Here is a 23,671-nt window from a genome sequence, read left to right on the forward strand (position 1 = left end):
TTTTTCTAAAATCTCTTGTTTTTTAAATTCATTTAATTGTGTTGTTTATTTTATTTTTTCAGAATCATTTTAAGAAAATATTTTGATAATTAGGGGATAATATGAGATCGAGATAAATCGACAATGCGCGAAGAAATCGTGTTTCGACGCTACTTCTGTCTGACATCAAGCTATCGGAAATTTATGGCCCACAATTTCCACGAGAGGATTACTATAAATCGGTCGAGCGATATCTGACACACTCTTAGTTCGTTCGACCGATCTTTCACGACGCTTAATTAAATCCACTTTTAACGATCGTATATTACAGCGCAGTTTCTAACTCCTGTAGCTACAATCGAATTAGAACGAAGCGAGATATCCGTGCCAAAAATAGATAGATTTTATCTTCTTTTTTCTTCGAGTCTCTCAGGAAATAGAAAATTAGTTTCGACTTTTCTCTGACACGGATACGTCTTGAGGGATACTTGCCATCAGTGTGAGACTCAACTGATTCACGATTTCCTCACGCTAAACGCAATCACCATTAACTCCGGGTTTGTCAGAATCACAGGAAGAAAACATAGAAGAAAATAATAATGGTCTAGATTCTTGTATTTAAAACTAAATGTGATCATCTGGCTTTTATTCGAGAGAATCGCTTTTATGAATGCGGGAAAATAATATGAATCCAAGTAATTAAAAAAAATAGATAAATGAAAAAAAAATAGGATTTTATTTTATGAAGTCTTGAATTTCTCGCATTCTATTTAGAATGTTGTGAGTATATCTCACTAGTTTTACTCATTTAAAAAAAAAAAAATAAATAAAATTGTATTTATTCTATAAAATCATAAAAATCCTTTTTTTTTGTTCGAACAGGAAAAAGAATTATCTAATTTCTTACAAGATTGTAATAATATAAATTATTTCATCTGTGATTAACCGATTGTAAAACGCCTAAAGCGTGAGGAAATCCTCTATTCTCTGTCCTCAGATCTCGCAGACCGCCGTCACAGGAGACGCACGTGCGTGAAACATCCCGTGAAGCTGCTAATAGTCGCCTAAACGGTCGGCACCGTCGCCCTCGGCCGTCGCTATATGTCACCGCTGCCTTCTACTTACACGCATCGCCACGCACGATGCACGTGCGTGTGAATCTCCGCACTTCTCCAAGCGCTTCTGACAAGCTAAGTCTCATGATCCTTTTTTCTCACGTTCGTCCCGACGAGTCGCGTGAATCCGAAAAGTAAAGGATTGAAAAGGCTCGCTTGAAATTGCAGCAATATAATTCTAATGAAAACTACGATACGTGAAAAGTTTTTATTTTTCATATATCAATTTTATGTTATGAATCTTAAACCACCGTCGTTTTCGTTTCGTTTCTTTACTTTCGCCGTTCTTCGACGTCCACTCGTTTCTCGCAATTATAAATCCAGCAACTGGCAAAATTTATTTGCAGTCTCTAGGAGAAACGCTACACCCGAACGTCATCGACGTGCTCCTTCGCGCGATTCCCGAGTCAGAAAATAAAATGCACGTGCTATTCCCGCTCTGATGCACGCACGGTGTTGACGCGCGCTCACCCGTACCGTTCTAGATTTTACGGGGAATATTAAAGCCCACGGCGCACGGCTTGTTTGCAAAACATCGTGCTCGTAAACATTCGCCGGCCATTGGTCCAGTTCGACCTCTTCGACACCCTGCGCCGTAGAATTCTACTAGGATGCAACGACCAACCCGCGTAGAAGCTATTTTCAATCAACCATTTCTTTTCTCTCTCTTTTTTTTTCAGCAAATTGATTATTTCGATAATATTTTGCGATACATGCGCGCGCGCGCGCGTGAGACGTTAGAATTAAAATAAAATTATGTTTGCAAGATTGCGGAATTTTCAAACGCATCATAAACAGCATACGAAATATTATAAACAAAGGGAGAGGCATATACTCTTTCGAATAAAGCGCCATCTTTATCGATGATAAATAATCAATATTTATTTTCATCGTCTCTTATAGACACTGTTACACTTTTTTTTCACGTGAGTGTCGCCGGATCACTGTACACAGCTGCCACGATATGCTTATACACGATTATTGTGCATAATAAGTCGAACAAGACGTTTATATTCGATAGAAATTAATTTTAGGGATTTATACATAAAACTATGTAATTCGCGTCGTTATGATTTTCTTAAAGTCAGCCTCTACACACTAATCGTGTATTTACATTGCAATCGTCGCGGAAACAATTTTTCTCTACTCTAATAATTCACATAAGACGTATTTGTACGATTAAACATATATAACTCTATTAAATTCTATTTACTCTTTTATATATATATATATATATATATATATGTATATATATGTATATATATATAAGAACTCTTTGCAACAAGACGTCTTTTCTCTATTCTGCATCGCTTTCCTAACAGATCTGTATTAATTAAAAGCTAAAAGTTTCTGCATATGATCATATCGCGATAGAAGAGACATCATTCGAACGTTTACAAACACATATAGAGCGCAAAAAACGCTTCAAAATTTTTGAATATTATTCTACGAATAATCTTTGAATTAATGTGAAAAAAAAAGTTTTATTTGACAAGCACGCGTTTTTTTTTCTTATTCTCGCACGATCAAAACATCTATTCTCGTTCGTCTGTCGCTTCTCAAGACATTATTAAATACTGTCTAGCAGTCAAAAAACGATGAAGATAGAGGTATTTTCACATGTCAAAAAACGAAGATAAGGTTAAGAGATCGTTTTGCTATCGCTTTGTTTTCATCTCGCAATATCTACGATACTTGGCATCATAACGCAGACGTGATCGCGTCTGTGTTCTCACAAAGAGATTTGCGCTACGGGATACCGCATTTCGTTTCATACGATAAGCGCAATTGCACCCGTGCATTGCATATCGCTTACGTATTAACACAGCGTATGATACAGTGCACTTACTAAGACGCGTTGGAACGCAACGTTCCTTTAACATCGAGTCATCGACAACGTTGAGCTGCGTAACATAATGAAGTGAGCCTTTCCTATAAGAATCAGTGGTTTGTGGCCATATGATAGGATAGCAATAAATATACGGACGTCTGTCTTACTTCCACATTTATTATCGTGTATTGAGGGGGGAAAAACAAAGAGAGACAGACCCTCCGTCCAATATAGCTCTCTCTTTTCCGCAATGGATCATCCACTCCTTCAAGGCTCGCTGCACTATGTTACACAGCTCACTGATCGACAACGGCAATTACACGAGTTCCACAAAATTGTATACGCTATTTTCCTCGCGCGGTTAAAAATCGCGAACAAGCATCCAATACTATTGCTAAATAATTATCGAATATTATTCACTAATATTTGATGAATTTAATCCGCGTTATCGCGGATGTATTCGAATGTTCATCGCTCACCATTCGCTGAATCGCGATTCAATCCGTCGTCCTGCGATGGATCATGCAGGATCGTTCCGCCGTGAAGCTCGGCTCGTCATGCGCTGCTGCAATTCGACGATGACGTTCACATGAAGCATTTGGAGCGCGTTTGGAATTCCATCGGCGCGAATCCCGTCGCGGAGACGCCCGACGTCGCCGCGGTGCCCATCATGCCAGAGGGGACGCCGACGCCGCCGACGCCGCCGGTCGACACCGCGTTTGTCCCAGGCTCCTCCTTCACGTTCACCACTGCGGCAATCAGCGAAACGGTACACAGTGTTTCAAAACTATATTACATACCTTTTAAACAGACTCGGTAACTTTCAAACATTTTTATACATTTAATTAGTTTATTCCATTTAACATCGTTTGATACAAAAGAGTTCGAATTATCATCCGAAACATTTCACGATTTATATAAAAAAATTAATATGAAAAAAATAGCGAAACCTTCCAGTTGTAATAATAAAAAAAAAAAAAAAAACTGATTTTAGGCGGAGATGACAATGAAAACATTTTTCATGAAAATCGCTTACTCTCGGGCCAGTAGCATCTGCCGGGCATCGTGTCTGTGGCCATCGCGGAATCGTGTCGCCTGCCGCATGTGGTGAAACTGCTGCCAAAGGTCCCGCCGCCCATGGAGCCGGGCGATCCGGCCGTTCCACCTGGAACATCCAGGTAATTGCCTTGAAACGCTTTGTCTGGACGTTCAGCATTACCCCGCTCGGCAAAAGTGGGTGCAAAGTACGAGAATAGTGACTCACTTAACGAAGTGCCCAATTGGCTGTAGCCGTTCATCGTCGGGATTTGCATCGACTGCATCGGCTGCAATTGCGGCTGCAGCTGTAATAAAAAAAAACTTCTGACGATTCGAAACCAATTTGTGATATCTTGAAAATCTTCAATCGCTCGAGAATCGAACAAATTATTCGATACACTATCGAATAGGATATACCGCACGATGTCACTTGGACGGCGTAAAAGGACTCACCGATTGACAATGACTGTACGAGAGCTGCGATTGCTGGAGACTCCATGCACTATAATAAGAGAAGCTGTGTATTTTCTCGAATAACAGTTTTGTACTTTTTCAGATGTCACGAAAAAGATATTGTTGAGACGCACATATTAAAAAATAAGACACGAATGTTACAAGAACAGGAGTTTCTTTGTTCTAAAATTTTTGGCTGCGTGTACTGACACATAATACATGTGATAACAACTAGTGCAGTCGCACGTGATATTTAGAAATGTGAGTACCTCGTGTCGTATCGCGTGTAAGCAGTGGGAGCGTACGAAGGGGGTGAGTGGCCAAAGATGTTTCTAGGTCCCAAGTGCACATGAGTCGTCGAAAACGGATCGCCGAAGAGCGGTTTGTGATACGCAGCATTTCTATAGGGACGCTTCATTCTTCTCCGCCTTCGGTAATTGCCATTCTCGAACATATCTTCGTATTGCGGATCTAACGCGCAAAATATCCGTGCGAATGTAAATATGAATAAACGTTCGATGTCCATGCAGGAAATTTCACACAAAAATATATACAACTTGATAAAAAGTCTGTAAAAAATTGTTTGATAAAAATTGAAGATACTTTTAACGAAATATTAACAATTATGAAATTTATCATTTCTACTTTTGTAGAAACAAATGAAAAAGAAATTGAGGATCTAATTTCTGACTTCAGAAATCAGAAACAGTTGAATAAATTTCCATCGATTTTTTTCCAACTCATTATTTATTTTTGCAGGGATGAAGGCGATTGAAATGAATATCCAGACAACATCTTACCGAGCGTCCAGAAGTTGCCTTTCCTCTCGCCGCCACCCTCTCGGGGCACTTTGACGAAGCACTCGTTCAGAGACAGATTGTGCCTGATGGAGTTCTGCCATCCCTTTTTATTCTTCTCGAAGTACGGGAACTTGGCGGTAATGTATGCATAGATCTCGCTGAGAGTCGCTCTCTTTTGCGCGCTGTGCTGTATCGCCATGGCGATCAGGGCAACGTAGCTGAAGGGCGGCTTGCTGTTCGCCGCGGAAGTACCACCGCTGGTGCCGTTAGCGTTGCTCGTACCGGATGCGGCGGTGGTCACGGCACTGTCCGTTGTGGGCGTGGAAGGTGCGGACGGCGTAGAGGGATTGCTATTGGTGGTGCTGTGAAGGGCGCCCACCGGCGACGAACCCTTATCGTCCAGATGATGATGCGCCGTACCGGCGGTGGTGGCGGAGTGCATGGAGACCACAGAGTTCGGGCTGTGCAGGCTGTGATGGGGATGATGATGATGATGATGATGGCTCAGGGATACATGGTGCGACAGGCCGCGTCCCAGGCTGCCGGGCACCGTCGAAGAATCGAGATCCTTCGACGTGCCGCCGATGCAGCCGCTCTGCAGGTCCGACACGAAGCCGCTCACTGAAACGGTGAGAAAACTCGATCTTTACACTTTCAACGATTTGATTAACATATTTTTTTTTACTTAAGGAAAGATTTTTGGATTAGTATTCACAAATGAAAACTTTGTTTAGAGTCGTAGGTACACGGAGAAAATTTTATATCAAAAATTACTATGTTCGACATTAACCGCGGACCGTGAACCAAAAATTTTTACTGTGTTTCACATATGAAAAACATAGTAAAATTTTTTATGATTCCTTCATAGTCCGCGGCTACTGCCGCACATAGTAATTTCTGATATAAAATTTTCTCCGTGTACATATAATTTTTAATTTGATATTATTTCGACGAGGAAGTGCTCAAGATTATCGTGACGATATCGCGGGAATTCGAAAACCGATACAGGGCAATCGCGAATTCCAAGATGACAATTCTATCGTTGCTCCGAGAACCTGGACAATGGGCAGCGCTCGCCTGCCTTCTTTCATCGTCGATCGAATGATCCGCGCGCACGTGAGTGCGTAATGCGTAGTTCTCAGAAATCTTGTCCGAGCAAAACAATTGACCTATTTAAGAGGAACGTACGCCGGGACACCCGAGGCCCACACAGGCTTTTATGTTTAGTGCCAAGAGCCGATATACGAAGCGATAAACCACAAGCGAGAGAATACCCTTGTGTGTGCGCTCCGGCGATATTCCGAGTTCCACAGCTCGATCCTTAGCAAGCCTTCAGATGTTCAATTCAGTTTCTGATTCGAGAAAGGATTTTTTGAATTAATATTCGAACAAAACATTTGTTAAAAGCGCGTAATTTATAAAAATATTTTCAAAGAGCAAAATGAAACAAAAATAATAACAAACAGGAATAGTAGTTTTGCGATTTCAAATTATTATATTTGCGAAATCAAAGAAATTCGAAGAATAAAATGAAATTTAAACGCGTAACTTGTGCCCATGTTACAGGAAAAACTAATAATACGTCGCGGCAATGTTGAATTTTCTTTCACGAAGCTTTCGAACACAGCTTCCATTAAAACAGTACGATAATCTGTTTTTTGCGATGCAATAAAATCACAAAACACATACGGGAAACGCCAGGGAGAGCCCGTGTATTCAGAAGCGCGCGAGCGCTGCAGTGCGAGCGCACGGGGCGAGCATCGAATGCATCGGTGCCCTGCGGCACGTGTAACTGGAACTGGATGTAACTGGACACCAATAACTTACGTGCGCGCCGTGGGGCGAAATGGGGAAGAGAAAGAAAAAGAGGAGCGGGATAAAAGCGAACAAACCCGGGGCGAAGCAAAATGTGGAAGGACGAAAGTCGACTCCGATTGGCCGGCAGACGGAAATTTATCTAATTACGTGACTAACATTAACAAAAAGTTTTCATGTTTTCACGAAAATACGCTACACGAAGTAGATCGTGAAATTTCGCGAAAAGCGTTTTGCAGCAAAAATCCGCGACCATCGTGCAATTGACATCGTACTACGAGTCGTTAAACGCGGACGTTAACGACCGCGCAAATTGCTTTGCACGCGTAAAACGCGGGAGAGACATATCAAGGTGCAAAATAACGATCGTAAAAAAAGCGAGAAAATAAATTACACATTTTACAAATTTTTCATCATAATTCTGAAAACTTGAAACTTACATTACAATTATATTGCACAATAATAAGCAGCTTTATCAAAATTTTAACAAATTTCATAATTGCAGAAAAAGAATTATTAAAAATAAAAAAAAAAAAGAATACTTTGTCTCCCATAATACTTATCGTATAATTCCGCGCAATCCGAATCTTCGATTGTAACGTAAAACGGATGGAAAATTTGCCTGCGAACGGAGCTACATCTGCACTAACGAAAATAGCTTACAGCGCTTAGTAACTTCTCAGTAATCTGCAATGCAACGATCGGGTCGTGACGAAAGTCGAACGCCGTGTATCTCGATCCGTTACACGAGATACATATTACGTATCTACAACATCGCCGTGGGTATCGATGATACTGTTACCGGTTACGGCTCGCGAAAACGCTGGACACGTGCTCCGGGCTAGATGATGGATCCAAACAAGATGTTCGCGCGACACGGACACTGGGTGTAAAATTTCCCGTATCGCCTCGTCGTCCAGGCGAACAGCCGTGTTGTGGAAACACGGATACGCCGGTGTCGTGCCGTGCTCACGCATCGCCGACGCATCGATCGCCGGATGGTGATCTCACGAACGTCATGCACAGCGGTTCACGGCGCTTCCACTGACGCAGATTTTTCTTTTCGCTGCCGGTGCGGGATCAGCAAAAAGCTATTTGGTCAATAGAGTTAAAATGATCAAACTGCGATAACAAAATAAATCTCCCGTAATATTATTAGAAATTATTAAAAATTCGTAAATATTGCGAATATTATCGATTGAGATAAGAAAAAACGAAATAACAAAAATGAGAAAGTTGCTTTCTCCAAAATTTTCATTCTTGTTTTGCATCCTCTTTTCCGCCAAATCTTTAATTAATCTCGATAACAGTGTATCCGTGTCAGATCTTTTAATGTTACATAATAACATATTAAAATACAAGATCATATTCCACGGATTTATCTCCGGGCGATGCGGCGACTCGGGTTTTTTGCCGTATTTCCGGAAATACGATTTTTCCGTCGCGAAACACACGCGCGTGTTTTCCCATGTCGCCGTGAGCGGACACAAATTTCAGAAATTGCTCGGAGGACTCGGCTGGCGAGAGGGAAGTAGATTTTAATGTAGCGACGCGGATCTCTCTCTTTTCGAACCTCGTAGCTGCCGCCGGGAGTATACGATTTCCTGCAGCAGCGAGAGCCCAGGATCATCCTTGTACACACGAGGAGAGGCGGTGTTTTGAAAACAAGAATACGCTACCGCGCTCGGCTATTGTCATAACATCGATCCACAATGATCTGATGGCCGCGACAAACTGTATTACATATATACGGGAGCCCCAATCAGAAGAGACTACAGTCTCCGGATAATAAACCAGCCGCTCGAGCTCGGAAAAGTGTAATCGACTTCGGCACGAGAAATACGATATTACTGATAATTGGAACTAAGATCGAATGCATTAAATTGATCACCTCTAATTAAATATACTTTCAGGTCACGGTTCATATGACACGGTTACTAATGCAAAAACAGTTGCATCTCTAGAGACTGCTTTGAGACCTATAATTCGCGACAAAATTCGAGATAGGATTTCTAAAATATTAAATACAATTAAATATGATAGATATTAAATATAAATAAATTTCATTAAAATATTTATAATTTCAGGTAATAAAAAACATTTGAAAAATCAGAATACGCATACAAAAACATGTTACTGATATATATTTTGTACGTGCGTGTATTTTGATATTTCAAATGTTTCTTGTATTACATGGCACATAAAATTATGAATAGAATTTTATCGAATTGTAGATAGATAAAATTATCAACATTTTCATAAAATTTAATTATATTTTATATCATTTAAAAAGTTCGAAATCTCTATCTCGAATTCTATCGCGAATAATAGGTCGCCTGAAAAGGCGAACTTAACGACGCTCCGAGATTCGCAAATAATGATACAAGATACGAACGATATGTTGTTACAGCCGGAAGTTCAACGACGAGACAATCTTGTGCATGATATCCCGGCGACGTGAAAAGAACGGAAACGACAGACGAGGCGTAACGCGTAGAAGGTATATCGATTAGCCAGGAGGGCAAAGTCGATCTCCGGGGCGAAGGTCGCCGTCGTCGGTCGTCGCGGAGAAAACTAGTGGCATTCGCATTCCTGAAATGCTGCTGGGTTGAACGAGGAATCGGCATCCGGCGCCGATAAGCGAAATACAATACGTCGTGACATCACGCTGCTCACGATGAATCGCGACAGAACAACGACCGACGGACGGGGCAACGAGATACAGGCATCTCATCTTCGACGACGGATGATCTCGAGTTGTCGCGAGAACACCCAAGCATCATTATCGGCTATCTTCCCCTTCGTCGTGCACGCAAAGTCCCGAGAGAGGACTTCGGACACGAGGTACGTCGGAAATTGCAATTTTCGTTGCAATTAATAATTCGTCGATCGTCTTTTCGGCTGCAAATTTTTCGATTCAATTTTCTTCGACGAAAGGTTAAGATAAAACAGAGTCACGAATGTCCGAGAAATGATTTCGATCGAAGTTCCCTTCTCGCTGCAACCGTAAACGCGAGTTCCGAGAATTATGAAGTCATTAGCGCGTTGCGCAAATCTGCAAGCTCGGCGGAACATCGGCGAAGGATATCGAGGAAAGCAGGTAATCGCGTTTTCATATCCTAAATAATTGCGACTCTGACGAAGGCCGATTTGCGTAATGTTTGTTACGTCCTCCTCGTGCAGCTGACCGCTGCATTCCGCGCTCCGAGTTGCGAAACTCCTTTACGATTTACGTACTTTTCTACTCGTGATTCGTTTTTATAAACGGAATTCTTTCCTGAGCGATAAATATTTCCACTTCCTGTTTTTCATTGTCTAATCTTAACAAGTATTTTAGTATGCAAAATTGCTTCATAAAAGACGCGTGTTTTGAATTAGAAAGTTGTTAACAAAATACATATTATTTGATAACGTGTAATTTCTTTAGTTCAAATATTTATGTATTCAAAAGTCGAATACACATCAGTAATATTATATATATATAACAAATTCGTATAATTTAAAAATAACATCGTTTTATTGATATATTCAATTCCGAATGAATCATAATTTTATAGTTTTATAATTAACATGCAGTGAATTTCAATTTTCTTTGCGTCATCGCGTCTAAACCGTTTTATTGTATCTATAATCAAATTAAAATAAACTTAAGTACTTAATTTTTAATGTAATTTTTAAATTAAGTAAAAACCCATTTGTAGTTCGCTTCCGCGAGGTTGTCGAATGAAAATTATGATGTACAGAATGGCAAAAATAACACTGATGTAAAACAGTTTGTTCTTTCGATGATCGTAACGCGCAGTTTCATAGGACATATTCGCGAATGAGAGGAGCAGATGTATCGCCGGCGGGTGTCGCGTAGCAAATCTCCAGTTGCAGTCAGGTGTGTTGGCGCACGGATTTGTGACGTTATCGCGATCTCGTTGCCTGCTTGCTCATGCACCTTAGCTCATCTTCTCTCTCTCCATCTTTACATACGTACACAGTTTCCGGCGTGTATTACACCGAGCACGCGTTATGTTTTCCGCATGTGTGTACGCGTACGCGTGGTACGAATACGCGACAGCACGTTTCGCGCTACTGATAGCGCGATCGTTTTTTCGAATCGCTATCGTAGCCGAGTATAAACATTTTGTCAATTGCCGTCGATTAATTAATTCTTTCGGAAACACGCGATCGTGTTTATCGAAAAATGATGCCCGCATTTTTTTCGCGAGCTATTAATTCATTAACGGTCTACAAATGGAATTTTGCAGATTTTTTCGACTCAATTTTGAAATTTAGCTAATGCTCGCTATAAGCGAGACAATCGGATTAATTTTTCTTCTTATAGAGCACTGTAGAGTTTCTATTCGTAATATTTATAAACTTTGCTCCCGTATAATTTGTTCGCGCGCAATTAATTCGCTAACTGACCTCAATTAGGCGATGCACGCGCTCGCTTGGAATATTATAGATAATGGGATTTTACGTCCGGTTAATTCAGAAAGATCAAATGGCGAGAGGTCAGGGGGGAAAGGAAAAGGGCACGTGACCGCGTAACGGAGTACAATTAGGGTAGGAGCACGCTGAAAACGTAATACACTCATTAATATTAAACATTGCCGCCATAAACGGACATTCGAATTTTTGTATCTTATTACTATTATTTTCATTTTATATCTTACTTGTACCTTTGGTCTGTTTATACATAAACGATGCAGAAGCACATTTATACAAAAGCCTGTCGTATTGAAAATTTGATTAATTAATCGGTTTCCTTTTTTAGTTTTAATTATATCGGTATTGATTGTTTAATCGTTGTTATCGCATTATGTACATTTGACACCGCGTCACACAAAGAGAAATGACCGATAAGCGGAAAAGAAACAGACGGGGAAAAGAGAAAGACACACGGCGAGGGCGAAGTTAAACAGGTTCAAAAGCCTCGCTCTACAGCTCTTGGCTTGCAATAGAAATTCGATATCCCGTCGGTAACTACCTCTCCGTTTTTCTACGTGCCTTTAAAACATCATACTCCGACAATGATCGCTCACTCGCATCCACGTCATCGCTGCTTCCTCCCCTGTCGTCTCCTCTCTCTTTTCTTATCGCCGTAATTCTTTCGCTGTCAGATATAAGTAAATCGATAAGCCGTATCGGATTAACCATTCTGTATATCATAATTTTCATTCAACTTCGCGGAAGCTTCAAATGGACCAGTTTCTACTTAATTTAAAATTAATTTTAAAATTAAGCACTTGAGTTTATTTTAAATTTTCAATTCCTAGAAAAATCTTAAACATTCTTAAAAAGAAAAAAATAGTTTGAAAATAAATAAAACGAATTCTCGTAACTCCGATTCAGTGATATTTAATTTTCTCAGAATTATTCTCAGAATCATCTCAAGTTTCCAAAGGATACCATCTTAGAGAAAGGATATCCAGTCGAAGGAAAAAAATCAATTGTGTCGCATAAAGTCCATAAATGCTAATTATGCGAAATGTAACGAGACAAAAAATTTTTGGAGGGGACACCGCATCTATCATGAGAGGGATCGAACGGGGATCTTTATACGATAAAAAGGCAGATTCGAGGTCCTGGAGTCAAAGAGTCATCGCGGCGACAGCTTATCTTGTGATATTTTCCGCGTGAGCCAATCGCTGTCCGGTATCTCGACCTCAGCATCGTCGTCATCGTCGTCGTGACGTAAGAAGTAAAAGTATACGCCGACGCTTGAGCAACGTGCAAGCTCAAGTTCGTTTTTCACAATTCGAAGCCACATGTGCGACGAGCTTCGCAATACTGACATTTCGTAAGCACTGCTATAATCGTTCGCGTCCCGTGATCCATTATTGTTTCAATTGTCTTTTCCTTCTTTACTGTATAATTAATATTACGCAAGAAGGGAAAATAATTTTTAAAACACATATAATGGAAAGGCTCCATATGCTTAACAAACGAGAAATAATGAAATGGCGATAAGAGCCGTTGCAGGATGTTAGTGCTAAATTCTTAATTTTTCTTAAAGAAATTAGTAAATTAGTCTACAAGAGACAGTTAAATTGTACACCGATCTCAGATCGAGATACTTAAAGTGTACGAAATTTTAAAGTACATTGTTCTCATATATCGAGAAACTTTAATGTACATATAGAAATTATTGGAAAGAAAGGAAGAGAGAAAAAATATCAGGGCGCGAGTGGCTAAGCCGGGAATTGAACACGCTTGCCGGGCGAATGTTCTGACCACTAAACTATTCAGATGCCACGCTTCTAACGTTTATCTCTCCTAGATTAGGAAATCAACAATGCTGTAGGACATAAATCACGCGGGCATTATGACGCGTTTATGTTCTACAGCATTGTTGAGTTCCTAATCTAGGAGAGATAAATGTTAGAAGCGCGGGGTCTGAGTAGTTTAGTGGTCAGAACATTCGCCCGGCAAGCGGAAGACCCGTGTTCAATTCCCGGCTTCAATTCCCGGCTTAGCCACTCGCGCCCTAATATTTTTTCTCTCTTCCTTTCTTTCCAATAATTCCTATACGTACATTAAAGTTTCTCGATATATGAGAACAATGTACTTTAAAATTTCGTACACTCTAAGTATCTCGATCTGAGATCGGTGTACAATTTAACTGTCTCTTGTAGACTAATTTACTAATTTCTTTAAGAAAAATAATTTTTGTCTATGAAACTTTGCAACCTCCCAGGAAAAAAAAAAAAAAAAAATTTGTTGCCCTATAAAATACTTTAATTTTACCGTCGCTATCAGCGTACTGTCAAGTCGAATCGCATTCTGCTGCGACGAGTCGTCATTTTAGAGAATATATATTGTATTATTTACCAACTCTTCTTATTCTCATGAAATAATCGCATTTATCGAGACGATGACTTCATCACCGAAAATCCAGAGTTCACTCTACAAGCATTCGTTTACGCAAACCCCGCGGTTTATCGATCCATCCGGCAGCAGCTTGCAATTCACAACATACCATAACTTGTCCGTTAATTAACACCAGCGAGATAGCAGCAGGAGAATTTTGACCAGAGAAGGCAAACGAGAGGAGGAACAACCGCATGATAATCGCGTGTCCTCCTTCGACGACTTTTTTTTTCGCCGCGACGACGCGTTTATTATCTCCGTCGCTATCGTGTTTTGCTATAGTAAATACGCCGTGCGCTGTTTTGCACAGGCGTTGTATCCGCCATTCGCCGGACATTGATTAATTGGAGAAGCTCCCTCGCACGCGGAGCGGCGCGGCGCGGCGCAATCGCCGATCACGAGGATGCAACGCGAAGTCGATTACTTAACGAGGGTGGACGCGATATTTTCCACCGGGGGCCCGACCGCGTTTCTCGCGACTCGGTTCGCCGGCTCGATCGGCCTCTTATCTACTACTACGCTTTCCTTCCATTTCTCTACGTCATCTTGGCGATTGTAACAATGCTACAATTATCACATTGCTTTGTTCACCTCGTCTCGCTAAGAAACCTTTCGAGAATCCATCTCCCGATTTCGATGAAATTTACAGGACATTTAGAACTAGAGAATGATGGAGAATGCTGAAAAAATTAGCTTCCGAATGTTAATACTTAAAAAATTATGAAGAATTTTGTGAAAAACGTTTTATTGTGTAACTTGTGATAATTTTATGAATAGAATCAATGGATAAGCAGATTAAGTAATATACGTGTCACAAAAATAAAATTTTTATTATCAGGATTTAGCACGAAATGCGCCAAACAGAAGCTATCTTTGCACCAATTTTTTTAACTATTAATATTCGGAAGCTAATTTTTTCAGCGTATCATTCTTTAATCGAGTTCTAAATGTAAATTTCATCGAAATCGAGAGATGGATTCTTGAATAGTTTTCTAATTAATGCAGCAACTTTCTTTATATACGAAGCGACGCAAATTATCATCGGTTTTAGAAATCGAAATAAAATCTAATGAATTAAATATTTTTCTACAAGTACAAAGTAGCGAATCGTTATTACACGATACGTATTTGATAAAAATTTTCACTCTCTGCATCGTAATTTTTACGTAATTTATTGTTGTCGAGTCTTTTGATTAAATTTTTGTACCGATTTTTATTCGATTAACTCAATCAATATTTATATCTTAAATAGTCTTATTTTTTGTCGTAAATAGTATGGAACTTATTCTTCGTTGAAATATATTCTATATTTATGTGCTGTTTATCGGAACTTTGGTAACTTCTGTTAATTTCTGTAACGTTACAGCGAGACCACCGTCTTCGCGATAGCGTTATCGCGAAATTAGCGATCGCTTCCAAACTGGTTGCCCTTGTTTACTACGCATTTGCTTTGATGCGGATACGCACTGATTACATTCGTAACCTGATTTCAAAGTAAATAAACAAGGTCATAACATTCTTTAAAAGATTAATCGCATCAAATCACTTCACGATATAGCCACTTTAAATTATGAATTAAAATGCAAATTACGAATCCAAAAAATTGCGAGAGAATTAAAATGTCATAACAGCTATCAAAACATTCGGAGATTAATTATAATAAATAGTGATCGACAGAAGATGTTCTGCGATTCAAGAAAAAAATTGTTAAAGTTTCTTTATAATTATATATATATATATCACGTAATATCTCACGCGCAAGATTTTCGTTCAAATCTCTAGATTTCCACAATCACAATGAATTGTATTAGAAGCCGCGGCGCGCAGCGGCGGCGCTAGTAATTAGATCAGCGTTTAAGCGATAATCAGCTATCCTATAATTAGACGTGTCAGCTATTTCGTACGACTTTATCGTGCGGCCTTTATTGCCGCACGATAAACCAATACGACGTTTAATCGTTTTAAGCGGCGAATAGGCGCGCTATAGACAAACCATAACGATATATAACACGAGCCGTGACCCCGCCGGTTGCGCATCACGCATGACTGTACAATCGACACAAGTGTCCAATTAAATCTCCACACTTCAAGTACATGATCAAGTACTGATCTAAAAGTTTTGCAAGAATTCACGGATTTTTTTTACACGCAAAGTGCGATTCTGAATAGAGATACTTTCTTCCTATAAAAACTCGCTTGTGCAAACTCAATCGAGAATTACATTTACATTGGTAGCTGAACAGTAAATCAATGTAAAACTTAATTAATAAACGGCAATTTGGAAAACACTTATTTAAAAGCGACGACACTGAGAGAATAATTAAATCGCTCGCGAATTCGCGATTGGTTGCAGACAAGGCGGGGGTTGCAAAAGAAGGATTATCGATATTTTTCCCCGCGCGCTCGAGTGCCGAGTCTAAATGCGAACCGGTTTAAAGTCACGGCTTCCCTCCGACGGAAGGAATCCACGAAGAGGCTGTCGTCGTCGACGATACGTCAGCTCTCGCCCTGAAGCACGCGCAGCCTTCCCGGATTAGCGACCATAACTCTTACGGACGAGTGCTCTAAACACCCTGAGATTCTCGAAACACGCGGCGTGCTCGTTGTTCTTGTGTTCCTTCTCTTATCTCGGCATCCATTCTGGACCGAGGATCTTTTTTTCCACGACTCATAATCGCCGCTCTTGACGAGCAAGCTTTTTAACGCCGCGCATCGTCGGTGCGTTTTTACGTAACGGTCATTAAAATGACATAATCGAGCGAGATTAATTTTCAGAAATACAAACAAGAACACATAAATAAGGAAAAGTAAGGAGAAAGTAAGATAGTACTTCACGCTGCAGATTAGTGACACTTGATATCTCTTCGCAGTGTATCATTGTTTACGACTCGTTAAGAATGAATGCTTCGTTATAAAAATTTACTTATCTGGTGGAAACTCAAAGCGCAAACTGTCGTAAAACTGAATCTGCATTCGGCCGATAATTTGAGTCTTAATTTAACATTTTTCAATCGCGAATATGATATCGCTGTCGCTCGCTTATTATATTTCTATCTTGCAATATTTAATATATCTTTTATTTATTATTTAAAATATTATAAACTTAATCCATTGTATTAATACTAAATTTATTATTTACAATATCAAGCTCGATACCAGACATTAAATGTAATATTATCTTGTCCAAGTATTGAATTTGATACTCCAATATTGCAACAAATAATACTGAATGTGACGATCATCAGCGTCGAGCATCAATATTATTAATTTATAGTGCAATTAGAAATTACGCCAAAGTTCCTTCGCTAATTCGCTAATTTTGTCCTTCGAGAATAAGCATCTCGCAACTGTTGCAGGTCTGAGCAGGCTTATCTCGCTCGAAACTATTAGCGATTACCTCCTCTCGACGCGTATCTACGTAACACAAGGGACATCGAAACCCGTCTAAGATTTCACCCCTGTAAGAAGCCGACGGAATTAATCGTGCGAGCCGGGAGCCGTGTCGGCGAGGCCGTATCTCGGCCTATCTATTTATCCGGACATTCAGCGATTAGCGAATAATAAAGTAACACGAGCCCAAATGACGAAGGAGCTGCACTTATCACAGTCCCTCGTTCCACCCCTCTCTCCCTCTTTAATATCTTTATTGTCCTCTCGGACATTAATGTTCCTCGCTGACCGATGGACTCTCGTACGCAGAAAGACGAGCTCCGAGTGATCATATACCGGTGATAGTCGGCAATAAAGACAGAGCAACCGTCTCGATATCCTGTCGAAAGCGAAGAATGATAAAAATGCCACGTAATTAGATTCCTGACGATCGCGAAGAAATCTCAGCGCGATCGCGTCGCTGTGCAATTTTCAAACGCGCGATTTTGTCGAACGAGATTGTTGAGAAACAAATTGTTTTATCGAACAAGATTACTTTATAATTTAGGTAGCCTAATAATAATTTTTTCACGCAAAAAATCGAGCCGCGTGCATTATTTTGTTTTATTTTATTATTTTTTCGTCTTTCTTTTATTATTCGCGCGCTCTCTGCTATTAACTCTTCGCATTAATTTCGACGAGTAAGTCAATATTAAGTACTTGGTTCTTATTTTAATTCTGTCAGATTGAAAGACGTACGTAACAATTAATTCTCGTTATCCGGGAAACTTCATAAATATTAGAAAGAAGTTTGCTCGCTGTAATCATGTTTAATTACTTATCCAGTTCACCTCGACGTAGGATCGCACAGGATTGATGTCGGCGTTAAACTTGAACAACTGATTAAAATTTCTTAACATCAACCGAAATATCATTAACGCAACATGAATTACCGCCGATAAATCCTTGATATGCGTCGTCGGACGTTAAATCGGACGCGTTTCGTCACCGTGAGATAAACGGCGAGATATTTCCACGACCCGCGGAATTAGGAGCAGCGGCGACGATTTCGTCGGCCAACGTGGCGAAGGAGATTATAATCACGGAGGCGAGAAGAGAGTGTGTGACTAAACGCCGCGCGGAAAGATCAGGGCTCCTCTCGCGTGCAGGCCTCTCGCGGTATATCACTCGCGCTTCTTCTTCTCTCCCTCAGAAAAGCCACCGTTTTCTCGCAGAGAGCCCTCCCTCACGACGACGAAACGATTCTCGACTCTCGGGACTACAGTTTTGTATTATTAGAACGCGGTCTTTAGCGACAACCCGCTCGGCTTCTTTCCGCCGAGCCCTGTCATTCGATTCGGGAATTTGTCCGGAAAAATTGTCGCTCGGACTATTGACGTTTCGTTCAACTTTCAAATTAATTGGAGATTTAGTTGAAAAATGTAAATCAGGCCCCTGATGATCTTCAAATATTAATTTCGTAGCGTTTATATGTCGTTATTACAAATATTATTTTCAAGAGAGATCAATAACCGATGATTAATTATACCGAGTGCTCTTTTTATTTCTCTCTGATTTATTTTTATTGCTTTCTGTTTCGGAACAGTCTAGTTCGGTGGCCCGCAATGAAAACGACAACAACATACCTTGATGAAGAGGCGGCAGTGGCGACGGCGGCGACAGCTGAAACGGCTCTTGTTTGATCTTCAAGGAATGGGGAGAGTCCTGCATGCCGCTGAGTCCTGTAGCACCCAGATTGCCGTTCCCCTGCTGCAGCTCCTTAACATTAAATAAATAAATTTTTGTTTTTTTTTTCCTTTCTATGAACAAGATAAGATACAGCTTCACGTCAATAGGTGAGTAAATATGTTAGAGTAATTTTTATCAAACTATTTGATTGAATTTTGAATTACGATTAAACATTGGTCTTACATTGGTTTTACATAGCATACATCAGAAATATCAAATTTAAGAAATCTGTCTTCTGAAAATTCGTTTTAAAGTTTTGTTTTTTAAAACTCGAGGATTCGAATGAATGAATATATCAATCATAACAAACAACGTATACAACAAGGTTAATCTTTACGCAGTTCCAAATAAAAATACTAAAAGCAATAATTTCACACGAGTAGAATGTGATTCGGGTCGCTCGATAAACGGATCCAAATTGTTCCGTCGAGGTGGCTTGCCAAGCGCAAACGTATACGGCGTAAATCTTCGATAAAGGATGGCGCATCGACGAGATATAAATTCACATCACCCTAAAATACTCCTTAAAACATAGTGTACCTCGTGTAGTAAAGTCGAAACGACGGAGGTAAACGAACTGAAGAATCACCGGCGAGCGTGAGAGCGAAGAAGTTCCGCCGCCGGAGAGAAACGAATGAGAGAAAGAGCGGGAGAGCCCGGCGGGGCAGGCCAAGACTTTTGGCTTGGTGCTTGCGATGTTTGAAGTGCCGTCGCCGGAAGCTTACAAACACCGACCTGGTGTTGTGACATCGTATTATGCCGTGGCAAAACTTACGGTCTCGCTAGATCGTTAATTTGCGATCCGGTTTTATGAGGCACCTAGGTCGCTTCGCGCGACCGCTTCGCAAATCATCGAGTCGCGAAACTCGATGTTCTCGTCCGTCGCGAGAAAATTATCATAGCGAGTGTGTGTCTGGCGCGATCATTAAGAAAAGATCCAAAAATTATAATGCGGGCGTAAATTATTGCAATAGACTTGGCAGTTACCGCGCCGAAAGTGATTCCGAGAACCTTATCGTTTCCGGCCAGAATCCGTAAAGTCGCAATCACGTATGTTCGTTATGTACGTTTGCGTGAACGCTCTCATGATGAATTAATCCAAGATATCGACATGGTTCAGCAATGAGACAGATTGTATTTTATCGCTTAAAAAATTATCGTTCGTTATTTGTCGAATGACTTTCGACAAAAATAAATAAAGAGAAATGATTTCAACCCAAGTTTTTCTTAATAATTTAAAAACAAAATCAGCGTCTCGATATCTTTATCAAAATTTTAACGGAGCTATGTAATTTCGGTCGAAAAAGAACTTTTTAAATTTATATTTAATTATCAAATTTAATATTTTTACGCACAATTCTTTATCTTCAAAAAAATCCATTAAAAAATGCCAATATTAAAGATCTTGTTCTATTTACGGTGAACCATGCTGTATATAAATGTATATAAATGTACAGAGAGTCGTTTTATGCATTCCGATTGTATAACGAATTTAGAAGAAATTTAACACGCATCTATCTTCTCACGTCTAATCTTAAAATTTTTGAAGACTCGAACAGCAAGCTAACGAGTGAACGGTAATCAGAGTTGCTATCGATTTTTAACTCGTGTTCGCGAAGCCGATCGCCGCGCTAGCGAACCGAATAACGTTCGATAACCCACTTTTAATCCATTCAGCAATCACGGAATGAACGACGTTCGAACGACGATGCGATAATATGACGTCGACGTTGAAATCTGTCATGACGCCGACACTTGTTTAATAAATCGTAGAATTATATTCTACAGCGCCTTCCACATTCGTTCTCTTCATTATTTCTGTCTTAAAAATGTATTGATTTAAATGCAAAAATGTAGAGACGCAAAGAGTATTCATCGACACAATCTAGATAAAATAAGTTCCTGATAAACTCGCGAAAAAATTCGGAATCACTGTATAAAATTGCCTCGAAATAAATCTCGGCGAAGAGTCGCAAGTCGTTGTGAAATTTTCGAGATCACGACCCCCCGACTCTTTCTTTTTCGTTCCCCTGTTGGGAGATAACGAGTGCGTGCACGACGACGTCAAGTCGATCGTCTCTCGCGTCGTTTCGCGAACCGAGGAAAAACCCCACGAAAAAACGAACGAATGACCAGGAAAACAAATTTTCAAAATGTCTTACAAATGTAGTAGAATAATAGAGATTTATACGCTATATGCTGCTTGTTTATTGCCACAATAAATGAAGCTGTATAGCAACCATATATTCCGTTCTGTTTCAGCATTTTCAAATATCTAAGATTTTTGTTATTCACGTTTGAAAAAAATTCTTTAATTATTATCATCGATTAGTTTCTAAAATTTTATATATCTTTTACGTTCTGTACTTGTGGAAAGTATTCTTTTAAAAATGTATTAACCACACATATAATACTTGTATCAGCTATGTGTTAAACGTAGCACCTATTGTTTTAATAACAAGAGTAAAAATAATAATAAGCGATAAGCAAACTAAAGTTATGAAATTCTCTGTTCCAAATTTTGTTTTGTATCTAGATATTGACTTTTCTTAATTTTACAGGGTTTTTTTACTTACCCCCGAAACAGGAATGATGTGCGAGACCATCTTGGACCTATCCGTGTAATTCATAAAGACGTCGGCCGTTGCCGCTGCATTTACACGATGCTGCTGCAACTCCACCCAATCACCGGACAGACTCTCCACAATTGCACAATTCGCTTGGACACAGATGGGATCCAATAATCTCCGAGGTATCGCCAGGATCTCCGAAATCTTATTTCACTGACACTCCAAAGTCAAGCGACGACGCTTTTATTTCATGCTCTCCGAATTGTCCAAAGTAAGTAAAACACTCGCGCCAACACAATTCACAGGAGGAAGTTAAAATTGTTCTGAATTCAGTGTATCGGGAAGGTACATCGCAAGAGTAAGTACGATATTACGATCTCGCGTTTTACATCTTCAGAAGGAATTGTCCATTGTAGTTAAATGCAACAGTTTCGAAATATATTTTGAAATCCGGAAATCAGGAAATCTGCAACAGAAAATAAACGTCTTTCATAAAATCTTGTAAACTTCATAACATCTTCGCTAAAGTATTTGGCACACCGTGTTTAAAATTTAGCTTATATCACTCATTACCTTTCTGAAGTAACCAATTTGATCAGCATTTACAATCAACAATGTCGATGAGAATAGCTGACGCAATTGTTAACGTAATATTGTCCCGATTTGGGTCAGCTGACTCATCAAGATCCGTTCATTTCCAGTATCAAATTAAAAATTCAACATGCATGGTCTGATAAGAGATTGATTTCTCGATGCTGCCAGGTTGAGAGAAAACAAAGTTTCTTTTGCACTAGCAGGATTTTCAAATTTCTAATTGCGACATTTTATTCACACAATTCAGAAATCCAAAATTTCAACTATACAAATTCAAAGCCAGCATCCCAAGAAATCCCGAATGCATAATTAATTTATTAAATTATCTTCTCTTTCTTTTTTTTTTTTTTTTTTTTTACAAAAATTGTGTGTCCGATCGTTCAGAATCAATATACATCGTATATTGGCATGTTTGAAATAAAGGTTGACCAGCTAAAATATCGGAATCGACAAAAGGAGTCAACGTTTCCACAAACCGAGAAATAAAGGAAGGAAAGTTGGATTATAATGTATTCTAAACGGTAACAACACACTGCCGCTCGATCCGTCGACCGGCGCACTATTTTCATTAGAGCGCCGGCACGAGATGAGACGTTTCTATTATGCCGCCGGCCGACGGTTTCGGTGGGATGACAAGCGCGCAACAGCTGAACACTTAGCATACTTAGTGCCGACGGGAGGAAAGGGACTTCAGAGTCCCCGGGGGACTCATCGGGACTTCCGCCGGCGCCAGCCGAAGGGAAAGAACTCGCAAGAACTCGTCCGCGGACTCGTATATATCTTGCACCTCGATCAGCGCGGCCCTCGGTGTTTACGATTCCTTTGGTCGTTTCCCTCCTTTTGATACACAGCCAGTTCTTAAGTACTTTCAAATATCTCGGAAATTTTTAGACAAGAGCCGCGATTACGGCGGTGAGGAGCGCTTTATCAATCATTCGTACAGTCAAGCCGAGCCGGAGATATTTATATCTGTTGACGGGGGAAATCCTTCCCCCGTCGATTAGATTGCGTGTTTGTTAGGCGACATTATATTCTTGCATATCTTCACTAATTCGTAATCCGTCGTAATTCTGTTTGTAACGAAAGGTCTGTTGCGAGAGGTCGCGAATGATAAGAGATAGTGTAAATACTCGGTTAATCAGTGGACTTGGATGTTTATGTTTGTGGGTACTAATGTATCCATAACTTTCAATATTTCCAAATTGCTCGAGAATTCTTAAATAACTTCTGTTATCAATTATTCTTAAATAAGACTTGTTATCAATTAAGTTTTAATCATCAAATGTAAGAAAATTTTGAATTTTTTGGTAACATATTTGGTAACATATTTCCTAGCATTTTTTAGCGAGTAATTTATCTGAAACCGAATCTTAGAGAATCAAGTACACGGGTGTATGAAATCGGACTATCAATCGGACTGGTGCGCAATTGCCGGAAAGTTGAATCGCGAATTTTTAAAACTTCGTGAAAACAAAGTTTTGCGTGAAAATGAAA

At 39.8% G+C, this 23,671-nt stretch overlaps 1 protein-coding gene and 1 long non-coding RNA gene across 4 annotated transcripts; one reads left to right on the top strand and one right to left on the bottom strand.

The window, feature by feature from the left end:
- Positions 1-1,950: 1,950 nt before the first annotated feature.
- Positions 1,951-21,725, bottom strand: LOC105674432 (forkhead box protein I1-like). 3 transcript variants are annotated; one of them, XM_012370732.2, is made up of 8 exons: positions 21,590-21,725; positions 18,911-19,043; positions 5,217-5,837; positions 4,686-4,887; positions 4,417-4,465; positions 4,190-4,268; positions 3,962-4,111; positions 1,951-3,674 (listed from the first exon to the last, which is right to left on the bottom strand). In XM_012370732.2, exons 1-8 carry the CDS (start codon positions 21,641-21,643, stop codon positions 3,511-3,513), a joined length of 1,452 nt encoding a protein of 483 aa, XP_012226155.1. In that variant the 5' UTR covers positions 21,644-21,725; the 3' UTR covers positions 1,951-3,510. The 3 variants fall into 3 exon arrangements, with proteins under 3 accessions (XP_012226155.1, XP_012226154.1, XP_012226151.1); XM_012370731.2 differs by having other exon boundaries at positions 3,962-4,120; XM_012370728.2 differs by having other exon boundaries at positions 3,962-4,268.
- On the top strand, positions 5,708-21,694 carry LOC136999548 (uncharacterized). The gene is made up of 4 exons (XR_010889903.1): positions 5,708-5,845; positions 9,442-9,875; positions 18,871-19,120; positions 21,575-21,694. It is a non-coding gene; the product is annotated as an uncharacterized lncRNA (long non-coding RNA).
- Positions 21,726-23,671: the final 1,946 nt, after the last annotated feature.

The sequence above is a fragment of the Linepithema humile genome, chromosome 1 (assembly GCF_040581485.1).
Source record: "Linepithema humile isolate Giens D197 chromosome 1, Lhum_UNIL_v1.0, whole genome shotgun sequence".
NCBI lineage: Eukaryota > Metazoa > Arthropoda > Insecta > Hymenoptera > Formicidae > Linepithema > Linepithema humile.